Source organism: Eutrigla gurnardus (genome assembly GCF_963514095.1).
Source record: "Eutrigla gurnardus genome assembly, chromosome: 19".
NCBI classification, from domain to species: Eukaryota; Metazoa; Chordata; class Actinopteri; order Perciformes; family Triglidae; genus Eutrigla; species Eutrigla gurnardus.
Window position 1 is genome coordinate 3,172,233 of NC_139930.1, and position 16,991 is coordinate 3,189,223.

The 16,991-nt window shown below is 42.0% G+C and overlaps 1 protein-coding gene across 1 annotated transcript; it reads left to right on the forward strand.

Annotated features, from left to right (window-relative positions):
* Window positions 1-6,139: 6,139 nt before the first annotated feature.
* spra (sepiapterin reductase a) lies at window positions 6,140-16,588 on the forward strand. Its single transcript, XM_084034577.1, has 3 exons — window positions 6,140-6,498; window positions 13,841-14,131; window positions 14,288-16,588. Exons 1-3 carry the CDS (start codon window positions 6,186-6,188, stop codon window positions 14,476-14,478), a joined length of 795 nt encoding a protein of 264 aa, XP_083890703.1. The 5' UTR covers window positions 6,140-6,185; the 3' UTR covers window positions 14,479-16,588.
* Window positions 16,589-16,991: the final 403 nt, after the last annotated feature.

The window sequence follows — 16,991 nt, forward strand, 5'->3', positions numbered from 1 at the left end:
TTTATTATAACTTCAGTGAAATAAATAGAAAAAAAAGTATTTCTGTTCTGTCTCTCTTTTAGTTATTGTGTCAGGGAAACATTTAGAGTCATCAATTTACCTGCATGTCTTTGGACCATGGAGTACAAGGAGAGAACCCACGCTGACACACAGAGAACATGCTAACTCCACACAGAAGGAACCCCAACATCACACCCGCAGATGCATTTGACTAGTTTATAAGAGTCAAACTGTATTTTGTCATGACAGACCTTTACAGCACTTACTTAACCATAATCGTAGCAGTAGTGATTAGTATTACCCCTAGTGATTAGCATAGTCTAAGCCAAGCTGTCAACCTTTTTTCTTTTTTTAACATCAAATATTGACATCTGCTCCCAGATAGATGTCAACAATGTTCTAAGTGATCAGATCCAGATAAAGACATTTATCTAGGATGTACAAAACAATGAAATATAGTATTGTACTGGGTACTGCTACAAATAATCATATTAATATAGTTAATACAGTTAATGGTGTTTTGTTACGCACTCTCCTCTCGTTTCAGATGTTCCCACCAGTTTTATTTTGTCTGCCCTGTCCTTGATTAGATCCATGTCTCATTAACTTGTTCTCCTTGCATATGTTTAATAATTAATATGAATGTAAAAATATGTCATGATAATTAATAATTCAATTATGACTTAGAAACCCATGAATTGGTGTAAACATGTGAAGGAGAGTGTTGGGTTACTAGCAGGCAGATGTGGTTATTCATAGATAATTATTAATATCAATACAAATGAGTAATATTAATATGATTATGAATGAAATCAATAATAACACGGAACCATCCTTTAAAAAGGAAACATATAACCAAACCTTGACTCAGTGTCAATATTAAGGGGGTTAGACTCAAACGCCAATCATTAATAACTGTGAGCATATGAATGTGTGTGTGTGTGTGTGTGTGTGTGTGTGTGTGTGTGTGTGTGTGTGTGTGTGTGTGTGTGTGTGTGTGTGTGTGTGTGTGTGTGTTAAAATGGCGGCTGTCCACTGTCAGCCATGTGGTCGGGTTAAAGAGAGCGGGGGAAAACGTGAGGAAAGCCTCTGAGTCTGTCCTGAGACCAAAGTTGGATTAGTGAGCATGCACACTGATTGTTCTAGATCACTAACAAATGAACTAATTTAACAAACTTAACAAAACAACACATGAAACAGAAAATCAGCATGAAACATTAAGGTCATGACATAAAGTCCTGTACTTATGCCCATTAATCTCTTTGCCAAGTTTTGCCCAGAATGTTACCAGTTCTTGGGGAAATGTTGGTCCTTGTTGGTCTTTCTGAAGAAAGATTGCTGTCTTCAGGTTCCTGTGAACGAAAGTTGCTGTCCTTCAAGGTGTGGATGGAGGAATTTCTAGTGAGTTGGGTCTCTAATGTCTCGCTAGGAATGTTGCTTGTAGGCTGAAGCAGGCTCCAACAGCCAGCTTGTTTGGCTGTTTGGAGGAGGCTGCTTGGGGGAGGAGATGAGACCTGTTGTCAGGTCGAAATCCCAAGAGAAAGATAGGTATGAGACCCCTAATTCAGGTCGAGGTCCCAGGACAAAGAGAAATGTGGACACCCGTGTTCTGGTTGTAATCCCAGGAAAAAGGGAGCGATTCATTAGTTGGTCTGCTCAGTATAGAGAAGAAGAAATCAGCTCAGCCAATAGCAACTTCTGAGTTCTACCGCTAATCACAGTGGAATCTGGAGTTCACAGGTGGGGTCGTTGATGAGGCCAACAGGCAGATGGGGGAGGGGAGCCCTAGACCCCCTGTGCAGGACTGTGACAACCATGTTAATGTTCAGAAACCATTCAATCTGCATCTATGAATTGTTTCATAGACACAAACCTTGAGGTCCCAACAAGAGTGATGGCAATCAACTTGTGCTATACAGACACCTTTGGTTTTAGCAACATCATTTCATTAGATTCAATTTAGGATAGATATTTGACATTTGTTTAGTTTAGCAGACCCAGAGGAAGCTCGTAAAGGTTTAACAGTTTTAATGTATTTTGCGGTGAAAATGAAGGGTGGAAGTCCAGTGGATGATGGAGCAACAGGAACAATCCAGTCAACGGGGAATACAGAGAACACAGGGGCAGACAGGTGAGGATAGTACTGGATTCGAAGTGTCAAAAGTGAGGTGGTGGAGTTGTACTGCGACACAGGAACAAAAAGTTAAAAAAAACACAGTAGATATCTGGTCCTAAAAGAGACACTAGAGTAGGTTCAGAGGACTGGAGGAGAAAGGCTTCAGGTGAGACACATGAAATGTGGGAACAACCTTCATTGAACTTGGACTGACAGCAGATGGATGAATGATTTTTGGATTCTTTCAAAAAGGGCCAACAAAACGAGGAGACAGTTTTCAGATCCCAAGAACACAAACATACCTTCTGGTCTGGCTTGCAGAGGGGAGCAGGGACGAGACGACAGTCTGCCAGGCCCAGCTGCAGAGCGTAGAAGAGCTGTGGATAAGAGTTGGCAAATCCAAGAAAACATTGAAACTGCGGGTCAGTTCATGACTGCTTTCACTTTAGGAGGGTCTTCACCTGCCCCTGCTCAATGATGTAGCTGAGAAAACTGACCCTGAAGTGACATTAGACACATTTTCCTAGTCTTTAAAGCACCAACCTGACGTGCTGAGTGTGTTCCTCGTCCTCGTTCCAGGACAAAGCGGTTCAATATATAGTGGAGTATATCGTTGACCAGTGCTTGAAACACACAGGGGCACTGGTGAGACCAAATGGCACAGATGTCCAAGGGGAGCGTTAAATGCTGTCTTCCATTCATCCTTCATCATCCTTGATGTGGATGAGGTGGTATGCATTGCGAAGGTGCAGCTTTGTGAAGATGGTGGCTTGGCGAAGGGATTCACTGGATGGATAGATGAGGGGGAGAGGATGATGAACAGCGATACTATTAAATCTGTGAATATCAATGCAGTGCGTGGTTCTTCTTTGCAACGAAACAGAATCCTGCACCCACAGGAGATGACATGGGACGGATGAGGCCGGCAGCAAGGGATTCACTGAAACCTTCTCCATAGCCTCATGTTTGGGCCGGGAGAAGCTGTAGAGGCGTTGAAAGGGAAGAGGGGCACAGGGTAGTAAATCTGTAGAACAGTCGTATGGTTGATGTTGCAGGAAGTCGATCATCGGCTCCAGAGTCACCACAGCTAGCAGAGGAATGGAGGTGTAAGGGAGGACTAGAGAAGCTTGCATCTACATGCATGATTGAGGATTGAGGAACAATCTTTTGGCAAGGGGGGGAACGAGGCAAGGATGTGAACAGCTTCCCCAGTCAATACATATCCCCACCTTCTAGCATCCCTGCCTCTCGGAAGTGGAGATGGGCTCGACTGAGCTGCGTGGCCTCGTCAGGTGGGGATGGTGATGGTGACTTGAGTGGAGGACGAGGAAAAGGTGCACAGGGTCAGCTAGGTTGTGATGAGTTTGGCGGTTGTCAAGTAGCTAAGGAGATCCCTAGTGGCCTAACTCATCTTTAATATTCTCTGCTAATCCCTGCATGAATACACCATGCAAGGCTATTTCATCTCACCCACTCCCTGAGACGGGTGGTAAAATATTTAATCCATCACTTACCTTTGTCCTGAACATTCCTCCTTTTCTCTGCCTCAGTAAACACCTCAGCCATCAGTTCCCGACAAAAAATCTTGTTTTACATCGCATGGATTCTCCTACCATTGCTATGCAGATGACACCCAGCTGTTCCTCTCTTTTCCCCTCAACCATCTCGGACTGTCTGGCTGACATCTCTGTTTGGACAACTGCACATCACCCCAAGCTTAACCTGAATAAAACCGAACTCCTCTTCATCCCGGGGAAAGACTGACCTCGCATGGACTTGTCGGTCACTGTCGAGGGCATCACAGTATTGCCGTTGTCAACTGCGAGGAACCTGGGTGTAATCCTCAATGACCAACTATCCTGCACCCCCAACATCACTGCTGTGGCCCGATCCTGCAGATTTGCCCTCTACAATATCCGCAGGATTCAGACCTTCCTCACAAAGGATGCAACGCAACTCCTGGTCCAAGCACTGGTCATCTCCCGCCTTGACTACTGCAACTCTCTCCTGGCCGGACTCCCGGCCTCTGCGACTAAACCATTGCAGCGCATCCAGAACGCTGCAGCATGACTGATCTTCAATCTACCCAAATTCTCCCATGTGACCCCCTCCTCCGTGACCTCCACTGGCTCCCTGTTGCAGCACGCATCCAATTCAAGACGATGACACTGGCCTTCAGGGCCATCAATGGAACGGCACCCATCTACCTTCAAACACTGGTCAAACCTCACGCCCCGAAGCGAGCACTTCGCTCCTCTACTTCAGCTGGCCGGCTGGTACCACCATCGCTGAAATCAAACAAATGTCGCTCTGCAAAGTCCAGACTCTTCTCTGTTCTGGTCCTCAGTGGTGGAACGAACTCCTGACCAACGTCAGGACAGCAGAGTCTTTTGCCATCTTCCGAAAAAGGCTCAAGACTCACCTGTTCAGACTTCACCTCGATTCTGCATAGCATGACCCACTAACACCCCCCCCCAAAAAAAACCCTTACCTATAGCACTCTGATCATAGCACTCTTGCTCTTAAGGTACTACGTTACTCAGATGAGGACCTAACACTTGTTCTATTTTTAGCTCTTACTTTTCGGCAATGATACGTTGTGGTTTCTTTGTTTCCTTCTTTTGACAAATGTACTTATTGCTTTGGACAAAAGCGTCTGCTAAATGACCTAAATGTAAATGTTCCCTCACTTCAAACTTTACTGAACCAACCTTTATCCTGTTGACCTTTAATTATCTCATATTTTTGGATGAAGCATTCATTAAGTTTCTGTCTATACAAATTGTTTCCTTTTTCCAAATAAATTAAACCCCAGACATATCAATAGACACCATATGGGAGACATTAAAGGCCTTTATGAGGGGTCAAATTATATAGTACTCTGCCTACACCCGGAAAATTAAAATAAAAAAACGTCTCTCATTACCAGCAGAATTTGAAACTGGACATGCAGAAACCTCCTTTTGAAGTCAAGTTCTAAGTTCTACGAACAAGGGGAGAAATCCTGACAAATTCTTGCAAACCAGCTTCCCCAATCAAAAGAACAGAAATCTGTACTCCCTCAGATACTGTAACTAGGCCTACTGATCATGATGAAATAAATAATACATTCTGTGATTTCTATTCAAAACTTTATGCTTCCAACCCATCAGTCACTGATGGAACATTTCTTTCAAAAATGATTATTTGCCCTCCATGGATGTGAATGTTAGACACACACAGACTCAAAGAGCCAATTCTGAAATTGAAATAACAAAAACCTTGAGAATGTAGAAAAGCTAGTTTGTCTGAGGGAGAGGTAAGAAATGAGGCAGATTCCACTAGTGTTAAATTTCACTACAAGTTTAAAAAAAAGACTTGCTTTGTTGAATTAATTTTGTCACTCAAGATATTGAGAAATAAGTGGAAGTGAGGTTCATGGACTGTTGGTTTTTGATGGTCTATGTTCAATAAAACGAAACTGTAGGTCTCAAGTGAGTGTTTTTATACATAATTGTGTCTTGAGATGCCGTGTATGTTCAGTGGAATGAAAACGTTACACATTGTGTCTTAAACTGCACCTTATATTAAATCAAAACGTGTTCTGAAAGACACATTGAACTTTAAAGTCTATGTAAATTATTTATAGATTTTGAAACGTTTTGCTTGACAGCCTTAAAAAAAACATGTCAAGGTGCTACAGAAGAAAAACAGGTTTGAGAACAGCACAAACAGAACACAAAGTTTGGTGAAATGCTTTTTTGAAAGGAGGTTTTCAGGCCCTTGGCGACAGACAGCTCAGACTCCGGATCTCCCAGGAGAGAGCGACTCCAGGTGGACTCTTCCATCGGTGCAGGTCACGCTCCAGATCCATTCTCCGCACTGCTCCTCGCTGGGTTCCTGTCTGTCATACAGTGGGAAATCGGAAGATGGCGACAAGTGGATTTACGCCCCTTGTTAAATCCACGAAGAAGAAGAAGAATGTGGGTGAAGGGCGATTGGCTGGCTCTTTTTGCACACACACACACACACACACACGCCTTCACGCAGCAGCCTGCCTGTGTGCTGGTTCCTCCGCGGTGTCTCAACCATGTCGTGTACGGACCTGGGCCGGGTGCTCTGCATCATCACCGGGGCCTCCAGAGGCTTTGGCCGGACCATTGCGAGGGAGATGTCTCGGGCGGTGAAGCCGCGGTCCGTGCTCGTACTGGCGGCCCGCTCCACTGATGACCTGCGGGCTCTGCAAGCGGAGCTGGCCGACTCCGAGGCAGGCAGAGCCGGCGTGCTGGTGGAGTGCGTGGTGGCGGATGTGGGCCAGATGGAAGGACTGGAGAGCATCGTGAGAGCATCTAAAGACGCCTTTTCTGAACACGTGGATCACGTCATACTGGTCAACAACGCAGGTGACAATAATAATAAAAAATAATAATAATGATAAATTGTATGTCTGCACCTTTCAAGACACCAAGGACACCTTACACAACATTAGCTGTGGATTAATCACGATTAATTATTTGTAAATATATATATGGAAAATCCCTATTTTCTCTGTATATTGTTGTGAACAGAAAGATAAATGACAGAAGGCGTATATGAACCAGAATGTGAAGCCTCTACAAAAAGAGATGCACAGATACCACTTTATATCAGAGTACAAATACTTAACTTTAAGTACTTAATAATACCATTAAAGTTCTAACAATAACTTTGAGAACATTCAACTTTGTGTTTTCCTGATACAGAGTAGAGTTTGCAGTAGAGATACTAATAATGAATGTTTAACCTGCTGTCAGTTACACAGTTACAAGAAATATTAAAGATTAAAAGCTCAGAGGAGCAGCTTGTCACTAAGGAGAATAGTGCTGGTCCACCTTAAAGATCAGCCCAGTTTTGTCAAAAAGAAAAAATGTTCAACTTTATCCCTGAGGCAGTTGTTAATGTCGGGGTAACTGCTCCATTCACAGCTGCTCTCTGTCAGTGCTGGAGCTGCTGACTTCATACTCACCGTCATGCTCTCTCTCTCTCTCTCTCTCTCTCTCTCTCTCTCTCTCTCTCTCTCTCTCTCTCTCTGTGTGCATTAACTCAAAGAAATGAACTGATGCATTAACACTTTAATTTTGACAGTCCTAATATAACAACAACAATTAGAATATAAAGGCATGATATAACAACTCACAGTTTTCTCACTGTTTCTAATTAATACGAATGCCGACATTTTTTTTAGGCATAGAAGCCTTTTATTAGCAGTGGACAGATAGGAAACATAGGAGAGAGAGGGGGGTGTGACATGATGCAGCAAAGGACCTCCGGCCGGGATTCGAACCGGGGTCGGCTGCGTATGTACGTATGTTTGTATATGGCATGCGCTCTAACCACTCCGCCACCTGCGCGCCATGCCGACATATTTTAATAACAATCGCATAATTGCACAGTACTTTCAGGAACTCCTGAGGCTTGAACGTCTGCAAACAGAGCTGCACATGTCTAGTATTTTTCTCTTCAGGGCCCTAGCAGCGATGACATCGGGCCAGCGAAAGCCCTTTTGTAATTGTGTTGATTCTTCTTCTTGTTATTGCGCGGCTTGTGCTACCTTTTTGGAAGCCTTAGCATTAAAATTAGCTGATGTTGGTGTGTGCATGGGGACTGGGGAAAAACTTGAGATTTGAGAGGTTTTATAGTTGGCCACAAAAAAAACCGAGACACCTAACGCCTTGTAGGACACGCCCTTCACACCGTAATTCCAATTCACATGAAATTTTGCTCTACTCTAGCAGCAGCGTTCTGAACAAGCTGTAGCTGCTTGACAGTTTTTTTTCCGGAAGACCTGCAAGGAGACCATTACAGTAGTCTAGCCTACTAGTAATAAAGGCATGTACAAGCCTCCTACAGTGTCAATCCGATCCTTACCAAGTTTCTGTGGATCATCTCGAGACTGAGCCAACCAATCTCTATCAAAGGCTTTGTAAAATATCGTTGCGTTCAGAAGTTATTAGCCAAGTTACCAAGTTTGCATACAATTTTACTTTACTTTCTGTCAGATGCATTTGCTCAATGGTTGGGAACCCGTTTCCCTCCCCAAGTTTAGAGCGTTCCTCCTTATCTGGATCAGGAGAGCCGAGCTGAACGTGCTGCTCAACTTTCCCTCCTGCTACCCCACCTGTCTGTCACCTGTACATCAGGTTGTTATGTACGTTGGAGCACAAGTACAGATACACTAAAGGTCATTAACAGATGAAAATTGAACACGTGACACCCCGACTTGCGTGGTAGTGCGAGGGCCCGTTCATCACTGTTTTCATTTCTATTGGAATGTGTGTTGTGACAGTCACGGGAGAATCCACATTAACTGGTTGTGAAGCTCCAGTATTAGCTGCAGGCTCAAAGTCCACATTGCTGACAAAATGTGAATCAACACAGTCCTTGTGTGCTCGAGATAAGTGCTGCTTGTAGCCAGAGTATGTGCAAAAAACAAATGAACACGTAGCCTCTCCACAGAGACCTTCCTGGGTCCCATCCATGAAACTTAAACAACCTTCTTCAAAATAACGATGTCCGTGGTGTACCTCGCAAACATCGTAACATTTAACATTAAAGTCAGAAATGGGTTCCTCTTCAAGCTGAGCTTGTCGAAGGCAGCAGCCCGGTCCGAGTCTTACAAGAGAGCACTGTTCCTAGAATAAGGATAACATCTTCAAATGACTGGAGGAGCACAATCATGTTTCCTTTCATGTGCACAGTTCATGTCAAATGAGGACAAAGCTGCTCCTGCGCTGTAACATACCTGCAACAGGTCGGTTGATTTCTAAAGGGGGAATATGCTTTAAAAACAATTCTAAAAACATCCCTTGAGGAACTTGATCAGGCAACCACTGATCTTACACAAATTCTATGCAGACTCCTTGCCCTTGGATGTTGGAGGCAACAGGTGAAGCAGTAAAAAGATGGCGGGCACCTCACAGTCCCATTCTCGGGGGGAAAATGTATCAACACCATTTCAATGACTTGAATAACTGTAGGCCTAACTATGTTGTCTCGGTGGTCACTGCCAGGCACTCTGAACTAGCTGGAGGCAAGCTTGTTTGACAGGCAAGTTTCCAAACCGTATTACATGAATAGAAACCAAAGGCTGCCTGAAAAATCCTCAATCAATTGTAAATCAGTAATCTTAAAGAACCACAGGTTGAATTTGAAATTGATCAGCACTAATGTTAAGTACCACATACATGGGACATGGTGTGGTCCAGTGATCCATTATATTGGATTAGCAGGGAATGCAGTGGATGCCCTTATGTGTAATCTACAGTCTCCAATCACTTGGCACCATCATCAGATTACTGTTGGCAACAAAAGAAGCTCATCCAGATGAACACATTGACGGGAAGGCCTGGCTCTCAGTCTCCACTCTAATTCATCCCAAAGGTGTTCTATCAGGTTGAGGTCAGGACTCTGTGCAGGCCAGTCAAGTTCATCCACACCAAACTCTCTCCTCCATGTCTTTATGGACCTTGCTTTGGGGTCATTCCGTGTCATTTCATCAAATGCCTCCCACCTGACCATCTTAGAATGTCCTGAAAAAATTTGAGTACAAAGACACACTTGTTAATAGGACAAATCCAAAATATTAGGTCTCTACTGTCAACAGTTTTCTCATGAAACGTCATTGAATGAAGGGTAGTTTAGACGGTTTTTGGCATCATGCTCTGAAAAGCCATTTTTAAACGGCATTATCTGGAAAACTTTCTACAGTGTATATCTGTTACTAATAGCCTCCAGACATGGAATATCAGGGATGTAGCTCAATGATAACCTAGTATGGTAGGTACTTAAAATGAGGCTTGTTGAAATAAAGTAGTACATTTGAAGAGTGGCTGAGCTCCCATTTTTACAGATAAAAGACTTCTATCACTTCTGCCTCTATCTCTGGTGTTAGCTTAAACATTCTACAAAATATGGTCTCTCTCAGATGATTAGTTTCACAGATATTAAGGCTTAAAAATGGAAGTTAACACATCTTTGCCCAACTTCAGAGTCATATTCCAAAAAACTGACAACACGTATCAGGTCCAAACTTACTTTTTTTGAAAGATCACATTCTTGTTAAAATCATATCAAAAAATCAGGAGGGTGTTTTGCCTCATTTTGTCGCAGTGATTTTTTAAAAATCCTGATATTGGTGGGGTTTTTGTGGCTTGTTTTGGTACTGCATGTCTTAATATCCTACAAGTAAACATCACAGGAGGGCAATTCAAATGTGTTTTTTACCATTTACCAAAGACTTACATGTGACTAAATGCTACTGATAAATTTAGCCTCACGAAAACATTCAAATGTAGCACAGTTGTAGTTACAGAGGCAATAAGTCCTTGAATGTGAGTTAAACATGCTGAAAGCAGCTTTTAATGTCTTTAACCATGAACAAAAATAGCATAATATTGAAGACTGTACATTTTGTCATACTTTAAGTATATAAATACCACAACCAAATCAAATAATAATCTTAATTTGAGCATAAGATTTTACATTACAGTACAAAAATCTCCAAAGTTTGATATTGAATAACAGTTTGTCTCTATGCTCACTGTGAGGGATCACACATTTTTCATCTTTTAGATTCAATTCCTTTGTTACATTCATTAATTTGGCAGTCACTTTACAAATTGTCTAATGTGCATCTCTGCTCTGTTGTGCTCATCGTTTTTGATGGCATACATGCACCCAGTTTCTGGAGAGGGAACGTCTAGTCTTGCAATGCTAGCCTGCAGTGGGACATTGCACATGTCTTCTCTTCTTGGCCAGTAGAAACTCTTGGCAGGGCCATGTGGGTGCATGAACTGAACCAATACATCTTCATCTTGATCTGAAACATCTCTGATACTTCCTATCCACCATTTCTGATCATAACTTACATATTGTCTCATAGTGAGCATAGAGACAAACTGTTATTCAATATCAAACTTTGGAGACTTTTCTACTGTAATGTAAAATCTTTATGCTCAAATTAAGATTATTATTTGATTTAGTTGTGTAATTTATATACTTAAAGTATGAGAAAATGTACAGTCTTCAATATTATGCTATTTTTGTTCATGGTTTAAGACATTAAAAGCTGCTTTCAGCATGTTTAACTCACATTCAAGGACTTATTGCCTCTGTAATTACAACTGTGCTACATTTTAATGTTTTCGTGAGGCTAAATTTATCAGTAGCATTTAGTCACATGTAAGTCTTTGGTAAATGGTAAAAAACACATTTGAATTGCCCTGCTGTGATGTTTACTTGTAGGATAATAAGACATGCAGTACCAAAAACGGCCACAAAAACCCCACCAATATCAGGATTTAAAAAAATCACTGCGACAAATTGAGGCAAAACACCCTCCCAATTTTTAAATATGATTTTAACAAGAATATGATCTTTCAAAAAAAGTAAGTTTGGACCTGATACGTGTTGTCAGTTTTTTGGAATATGACTCTGAAGTTGGGCAAAGATGTGTTAACTTCCATTTTTAAGCCTTAATATCTGTGAAACTAATCATCTGAGAGAGACCATATTTTGTAGAATGTTTAAGCTAACACCAGACATCGAGGCAGAAGTGATAGAAGTCTTTTATCTGCAAAAATGGGAGCTCAGCCACTCTTCAAATGTACTACTTTATTTCAACAAGCCTCATTTTAAGTACCTACCATACTAGGTTATCATTGAGCTACAGTAACAGCTATTAGTAACAGATATACACTGTAGAAATTTTGAAGGCCACAGGTGAGATAGTTTTCCAGATATTGCTGTTTAAAAATGGCTTTTCAGAGCATGATGCCAAAAACCGTCTAAACTACCCTTCATTCAATGATGTTTCATGAGAAAACGATTTACAGTAGAGACCAAATATTTTGGATTTGTCCTATTAACAAGTGTGTCTTTGTACTTGAATTTTTTCAGGACATTCTGAGATGGTCAGGTGGGAAGATTTTCAGAAATTTGATGAAATTACACGGAATGACCCTTTGTGCACTGGTGACCAGTCATGTTGGAACAGTAAGGGGCCATCCCCAAACTGTTCCACAGAGTTGGGATCATGGAATTGTCCAACATCTCTTGGTATGCTGAAGCATTCAGAGTTCCTTTCACTGGAACTAAGGGGCCACGCCCAGCTCCTGAAGAACAACCCCACACCATAATCCCCCTCCTCCAAACTTTACACGTGGCACAATGCAGTCAGACAAGTCCCGTTGTCCTGGCAACCGCCAAACCCAGACTCGGCCATCAGATTGCCAGATGGAGAAGCGTGATTGGTCACTCCAGAGAATGTGTCTCCACTGCGCTAGAGTCCAGTGGCGGCGTGCTTTACACCACTGCATCCGACTCTTTGCATTGCACTTGCTGATGCAGCTGATCGCCATGGAAACCCATTCCATGAAGCTCTCTACTGTTCTTGAGCTAATCTGAAGGCCACATGAAGTTTGGAGGTCTGTATTGATTGACTCTGCAGAAAGTTGGTGACCTCTGTGACCTATGTGCCTCAGCATCCGCTGACCCCGCTCCATCATTTTATGTGGTCTACCACTTCTTCCACCCAATCGCTTCCACTTTGTTCTAATCCCACTGACAGTTGACTGTGTAATATTTAGGGGGGAGGAAATGTATATATATATATTTTATATATATATATATATATTCTACTAATACAGGCCAGTTTGGAGCCAGTTAAGTTTGACTGTGGTTTTAACTACAGGATTAGATTTTAATAGATAGATTTTGAAATTCTTTGTGAAACACTGTATCTTACAGTGAAAAAGACGCCTTATAAGATCTTATAAAGAGTCAGATACATGACTGATCTTAATTTGTTTCACAATATGATCCCATCAACTGCACCATGAGAAAAAACAGCAGGATAAACAATTCTTTCAGAATGTAAAGCATGGTGTATATTAGGGGTGGACATCTTTGGGTGTCGATTAGATTCAGAATCGATTTTCGATTCAAAACTATTTTTGATTTGCTACATGCTTCAGGATCTACTCCAGCCCTCTATGAGCTAATAAGATTATATTATTTACATTTACTAATAAATAATAAATAATGACAATCATGTATTTATTTTTAAATGTTTATATATATATATATATATATATATATATATATATATATATATATATATATATATATATATATATATATATATATATATATATATATGTGTGTGTGTGTGTGTATACAGTGTGTGTGTGTGTGTGTGTATGTGTGTGTGTAAGTGTGTGTGTGTGTGTATGTACAGTGTGTTTGTGTGTGTATGTGTGTGTGTAAGTGTGTGTGTGTGTGTGTGTGTGTATGAGGGTGTATGTGTGTGTGTAAGTGTGTGTGTGTGTGTGTGTGTGTGTATGTACTGTGTGTGTGTGTATGTGTGTGTGTAAGTGTGTGTGTGTGTGTATGAGGGTGTAAGTGTGTGTGTGTGTGTGTGTGTGTGTGTGTGTGTAAGTGTGTGTGTGTGTGTGTGTGTGTGTGTGTATGTACAGTGTGTGTGTGTGTGTGTATGTGTGTGTGTGTAAGTGTGTGTGTGTGTGTGTGTGTATGAGGGTGTATGTGTGTGTGTACTGTGTGTGTGTGTGTGTGTGTGTGTGTGTGTGTGTGTGTGTGTGTGTGTGTGTGTGTGTGTGTGTGTGTGTGTGTGTGTGTGTGTGTGTGTGTGTGTGTGTGTGTGTGTGTGAGGGTGTACGTCCACCACTAACAAGTCCTTCCCTCTGCCAGCCTCTCTGGGGGACGTGTCCCGCTACACCAGAAGCTTCACCAACATGGCCGAGGTGGACTCTTACCTGTCTCTCAATGTCAGCTCCTCCCTGTGCCTCACCGCCAGCGTCCTGCAGGCTTTTCCACAGCGGCCAGGTCTGCGGCGTACGGTGGTCAACATCACCTCGCTGTGCGCCCTGCAGCCTTTCCGCTCCTGGGTGCTGTACTGCACCAGCAAGGCTGCCAGAGAGATGATGTTCCGGGTGCTAGCAGAAGAGGAGCCAGACCTCCGGGTGCTCAGCTACTCTCCAGGTGAGGAACCCCATTTGTGCTCGTTATGTTCCTGGACTCGGCATTTCTATTTGTGGAAGCTTCTGTCATTAATCGACCTGTTCACACAACAACAGAGGAGATGGGGGTTCTTCGTGTTTCTTTGCGCTTGGTGATTGGTCCTCTGTCCTGTACCAGGTCCTCTGGACACAGCCATGCAGATGGTGGCCAGATCCACAACAGCTGATCCCAGCCTCAAGCAGTCTTTCTCAGACATGTTTGCTCAGGGCCAGCTGCTGACCTGCGAGGCATCCTGTGCCAAGCTGATGAAGCTGCTTCTGGAAGACAACTACACATCAGGAGCTCACGTCGACGTCTACGACCTCTAGACGCAGCTCACGTTGAGCACGCCTTGATTCTTGCGTGCCTTGATTTTAATTGAAACTCTATTCATTCATACGCATAATACAGTTGGAAGTGGAAAAGTTGACTCAAAATTCACTGTCAATTAGGGGTGGGCGATATGGCAAAAATATATCAACATTTTTTTCAGGCAGGATCACAATCCACGATCTTATCACAATTCTTTTTCTTGTTGGTTTGTAAGACTATTAACCAAACTAATTTCCCTATTTAAACAAATATAGCCCTACAAGGTAACAAAACTGGAAGAATAACAGACCATGTAGGCCAAAGTACCTTTTCGAACAGATTTGAATCAAATTTGCAAATGCATTTCTGCAAAGTATGAACATTCAACATGAATTTTAAAAGGTAAAACAACACTATAAATAGAATTCTTTTTAGGGACCAACTCTTCCGTGTTGTCCTCCATGCCGCTTGTGCGCCGTTTACAAGCTGTCTGTAATCCCTCAGCGTAGTGGCAGAGGTGCAACGGCGTATTAGGGCCACTGTAGTTAAAAAAAAAACGGAGCCGAGAGAGGTCGCAATATTCAGAGAAAAAAGTTGCAAATTTATAAAGTGGCAATTTTGCTACTTTATAAAGTCGCAGATTTGCTAGTTTTAAAATAGTAAATTTGCTACTTTATTATAGCGGTCATAGAGGAAGTAAACATGTTGCTTGACCGGATGTTTGCCGTTGCTCTGACAACAAGTGAAAGCTACGGCTACATCTTAGCCTAACCACCCGATCAATAAACACCCATAAGATGAGAATTTGGCCCGTATCAATAAAACCAACAATAAGCATCAACAGCCGGCACCCTAAGGTCCTTAACGAGGCGTTGTCACACGTTGGCATGGATTCATTAGAAAGATAAATATACGTACATTCATGGGCCGTTAGCTAGCATAAATGCCGGTTGTTTGTTAGCTTCGTAATAAAGTAGCATATCTACGACTTTTTTCCCAGAATATTGCCCCCCTCTCTCGACTCCGTTTTTTTCATACAGTGGCCCTGATACGCCGTCGTACAGATGAGCGGAATATCTGCTGCAGCACGATCCAATGGCCCAAACGTGCAAGACTTCTGCATTTACTCACAAAAGACGTTTCCATGTGGACGGCCAATGTACGCTGTAGCACAATGCTAACGATTTCTCTGTAAAGGCAGATCGCGGAACGATTTGAGACATTTTGATTGTTCACGATCTAATATCGTCATATCGCAAACCCCTACCGCCAATTCACCGTTTCTATCTGAACACGCACATATGGAAACACATGAAGGGTGTTCCGTACATGGTTGTACGTTTTTCTGAGCTTTACACATGTATTTGTGAATAATCAGTAAGACATGCTACTTCTAGTTGTTCATCTCAAGCTCACACATGATGCAGTTGTTGGACATTCAATCATCGTCTACCGCTTATCCGGTGTTGGGTCGCGGGGGCAGCAGCTTTTAGTTATTGGACATTCATTTCTTTTCATTTAAAGGAACAGTGTTTTACATTAAGGGCAGAAATGAGATAGACTCTTCATTATTATGGCTCTAAATAGAGCAGGTGATTATACACTAATATTAGTGTATAATCACCTGAAACTAATGGTATCACTTGTGTGAGTTTACTTGCTCGAGATACTTTATATTATTTTTATTTGGATACTGACATTCTGTGATGTCTCTGACCTCAATCAGTGAATGTTATTCTAGTGAAGTCTGGGGTTCCAATGTTAATGTGCCTTACTAGTGAGCTCTGTTTATAACATGCTCTGTTGTTGTAATAGTTAGATTAGTAATCAGGGATTAATGTGTATAAATAGTTATGTAATGCTGAGTTTAGGCATTTTAATATCTGCCAGAAAAAATATTGAAAAATATTTTTCAAGCATTCCACTGATGAATTATTACTTTATATGTGCTTACCTCAGGCTGTCATTTGACGCACAAGATAATCTGATAGCCAACTTACAGAAATATCACAGGATATACAGTATAACTGTTCTACTAATGAAGGTAACTCTAATAGAAACTCAGTTATTAAGTTTCTAAAATATTTCTGATAATTTCTCTGTTAATAAATCATTCCAATCCAGAAATTGTGTGTGTGTGTGTGTGTGTGTGTGTGTGTGTGTGTGTGTGTGTGTGTGTGTGTGTGTGTGTGTGTGTGTGTGTGTGTGTGCGCGTGCGCGTGGACCTAAATCCAACTGAAGACCCATGGGACATTATGCATCAGACCACCAAGTACCCCCGCAGACCGGAGCTCACTGATGCCCTGATCCAGATCTGATAGTTGTATTGTGTTCCCAACAAATTATACAATGGACACCACCAGTAAAGTAATTTTAATAATTAGTGCATCAAGATCTAATTCATGTGTTCCTTTCATTTATTTGAGAAGGGTACTTTTGTTTTCTTGTGTGTATTTTTGTAATGTTGTGTACAACGTCTCAGACAGCCTCTTGCCTCACTGCTGAGGTCTGCTGATGCGTTCCACGGACT

Coding starts and splice junctions, on each gene's coding strand:
- spra (XM_084034577.1), top strand. CDS start 6,186: ATGTCGTGTACGGACCTGGGCCGGGTGCTCTGCATCATCACCGGGGCC. Junction 6,499..13,840: donor CATACTGGTCAACAACGCAG/GTGACAATAATA, acceptor TCCCTCTGCCAG/CCTCTCTGGGGGACGTGTCC. Junction 14,132..14,287: donor GGTGCTCAGCTACTCTCCAG/GTGAGGAACCCC, acceptor GTCCTGTACCAG/GTCCTCTGGACACAGCCATG.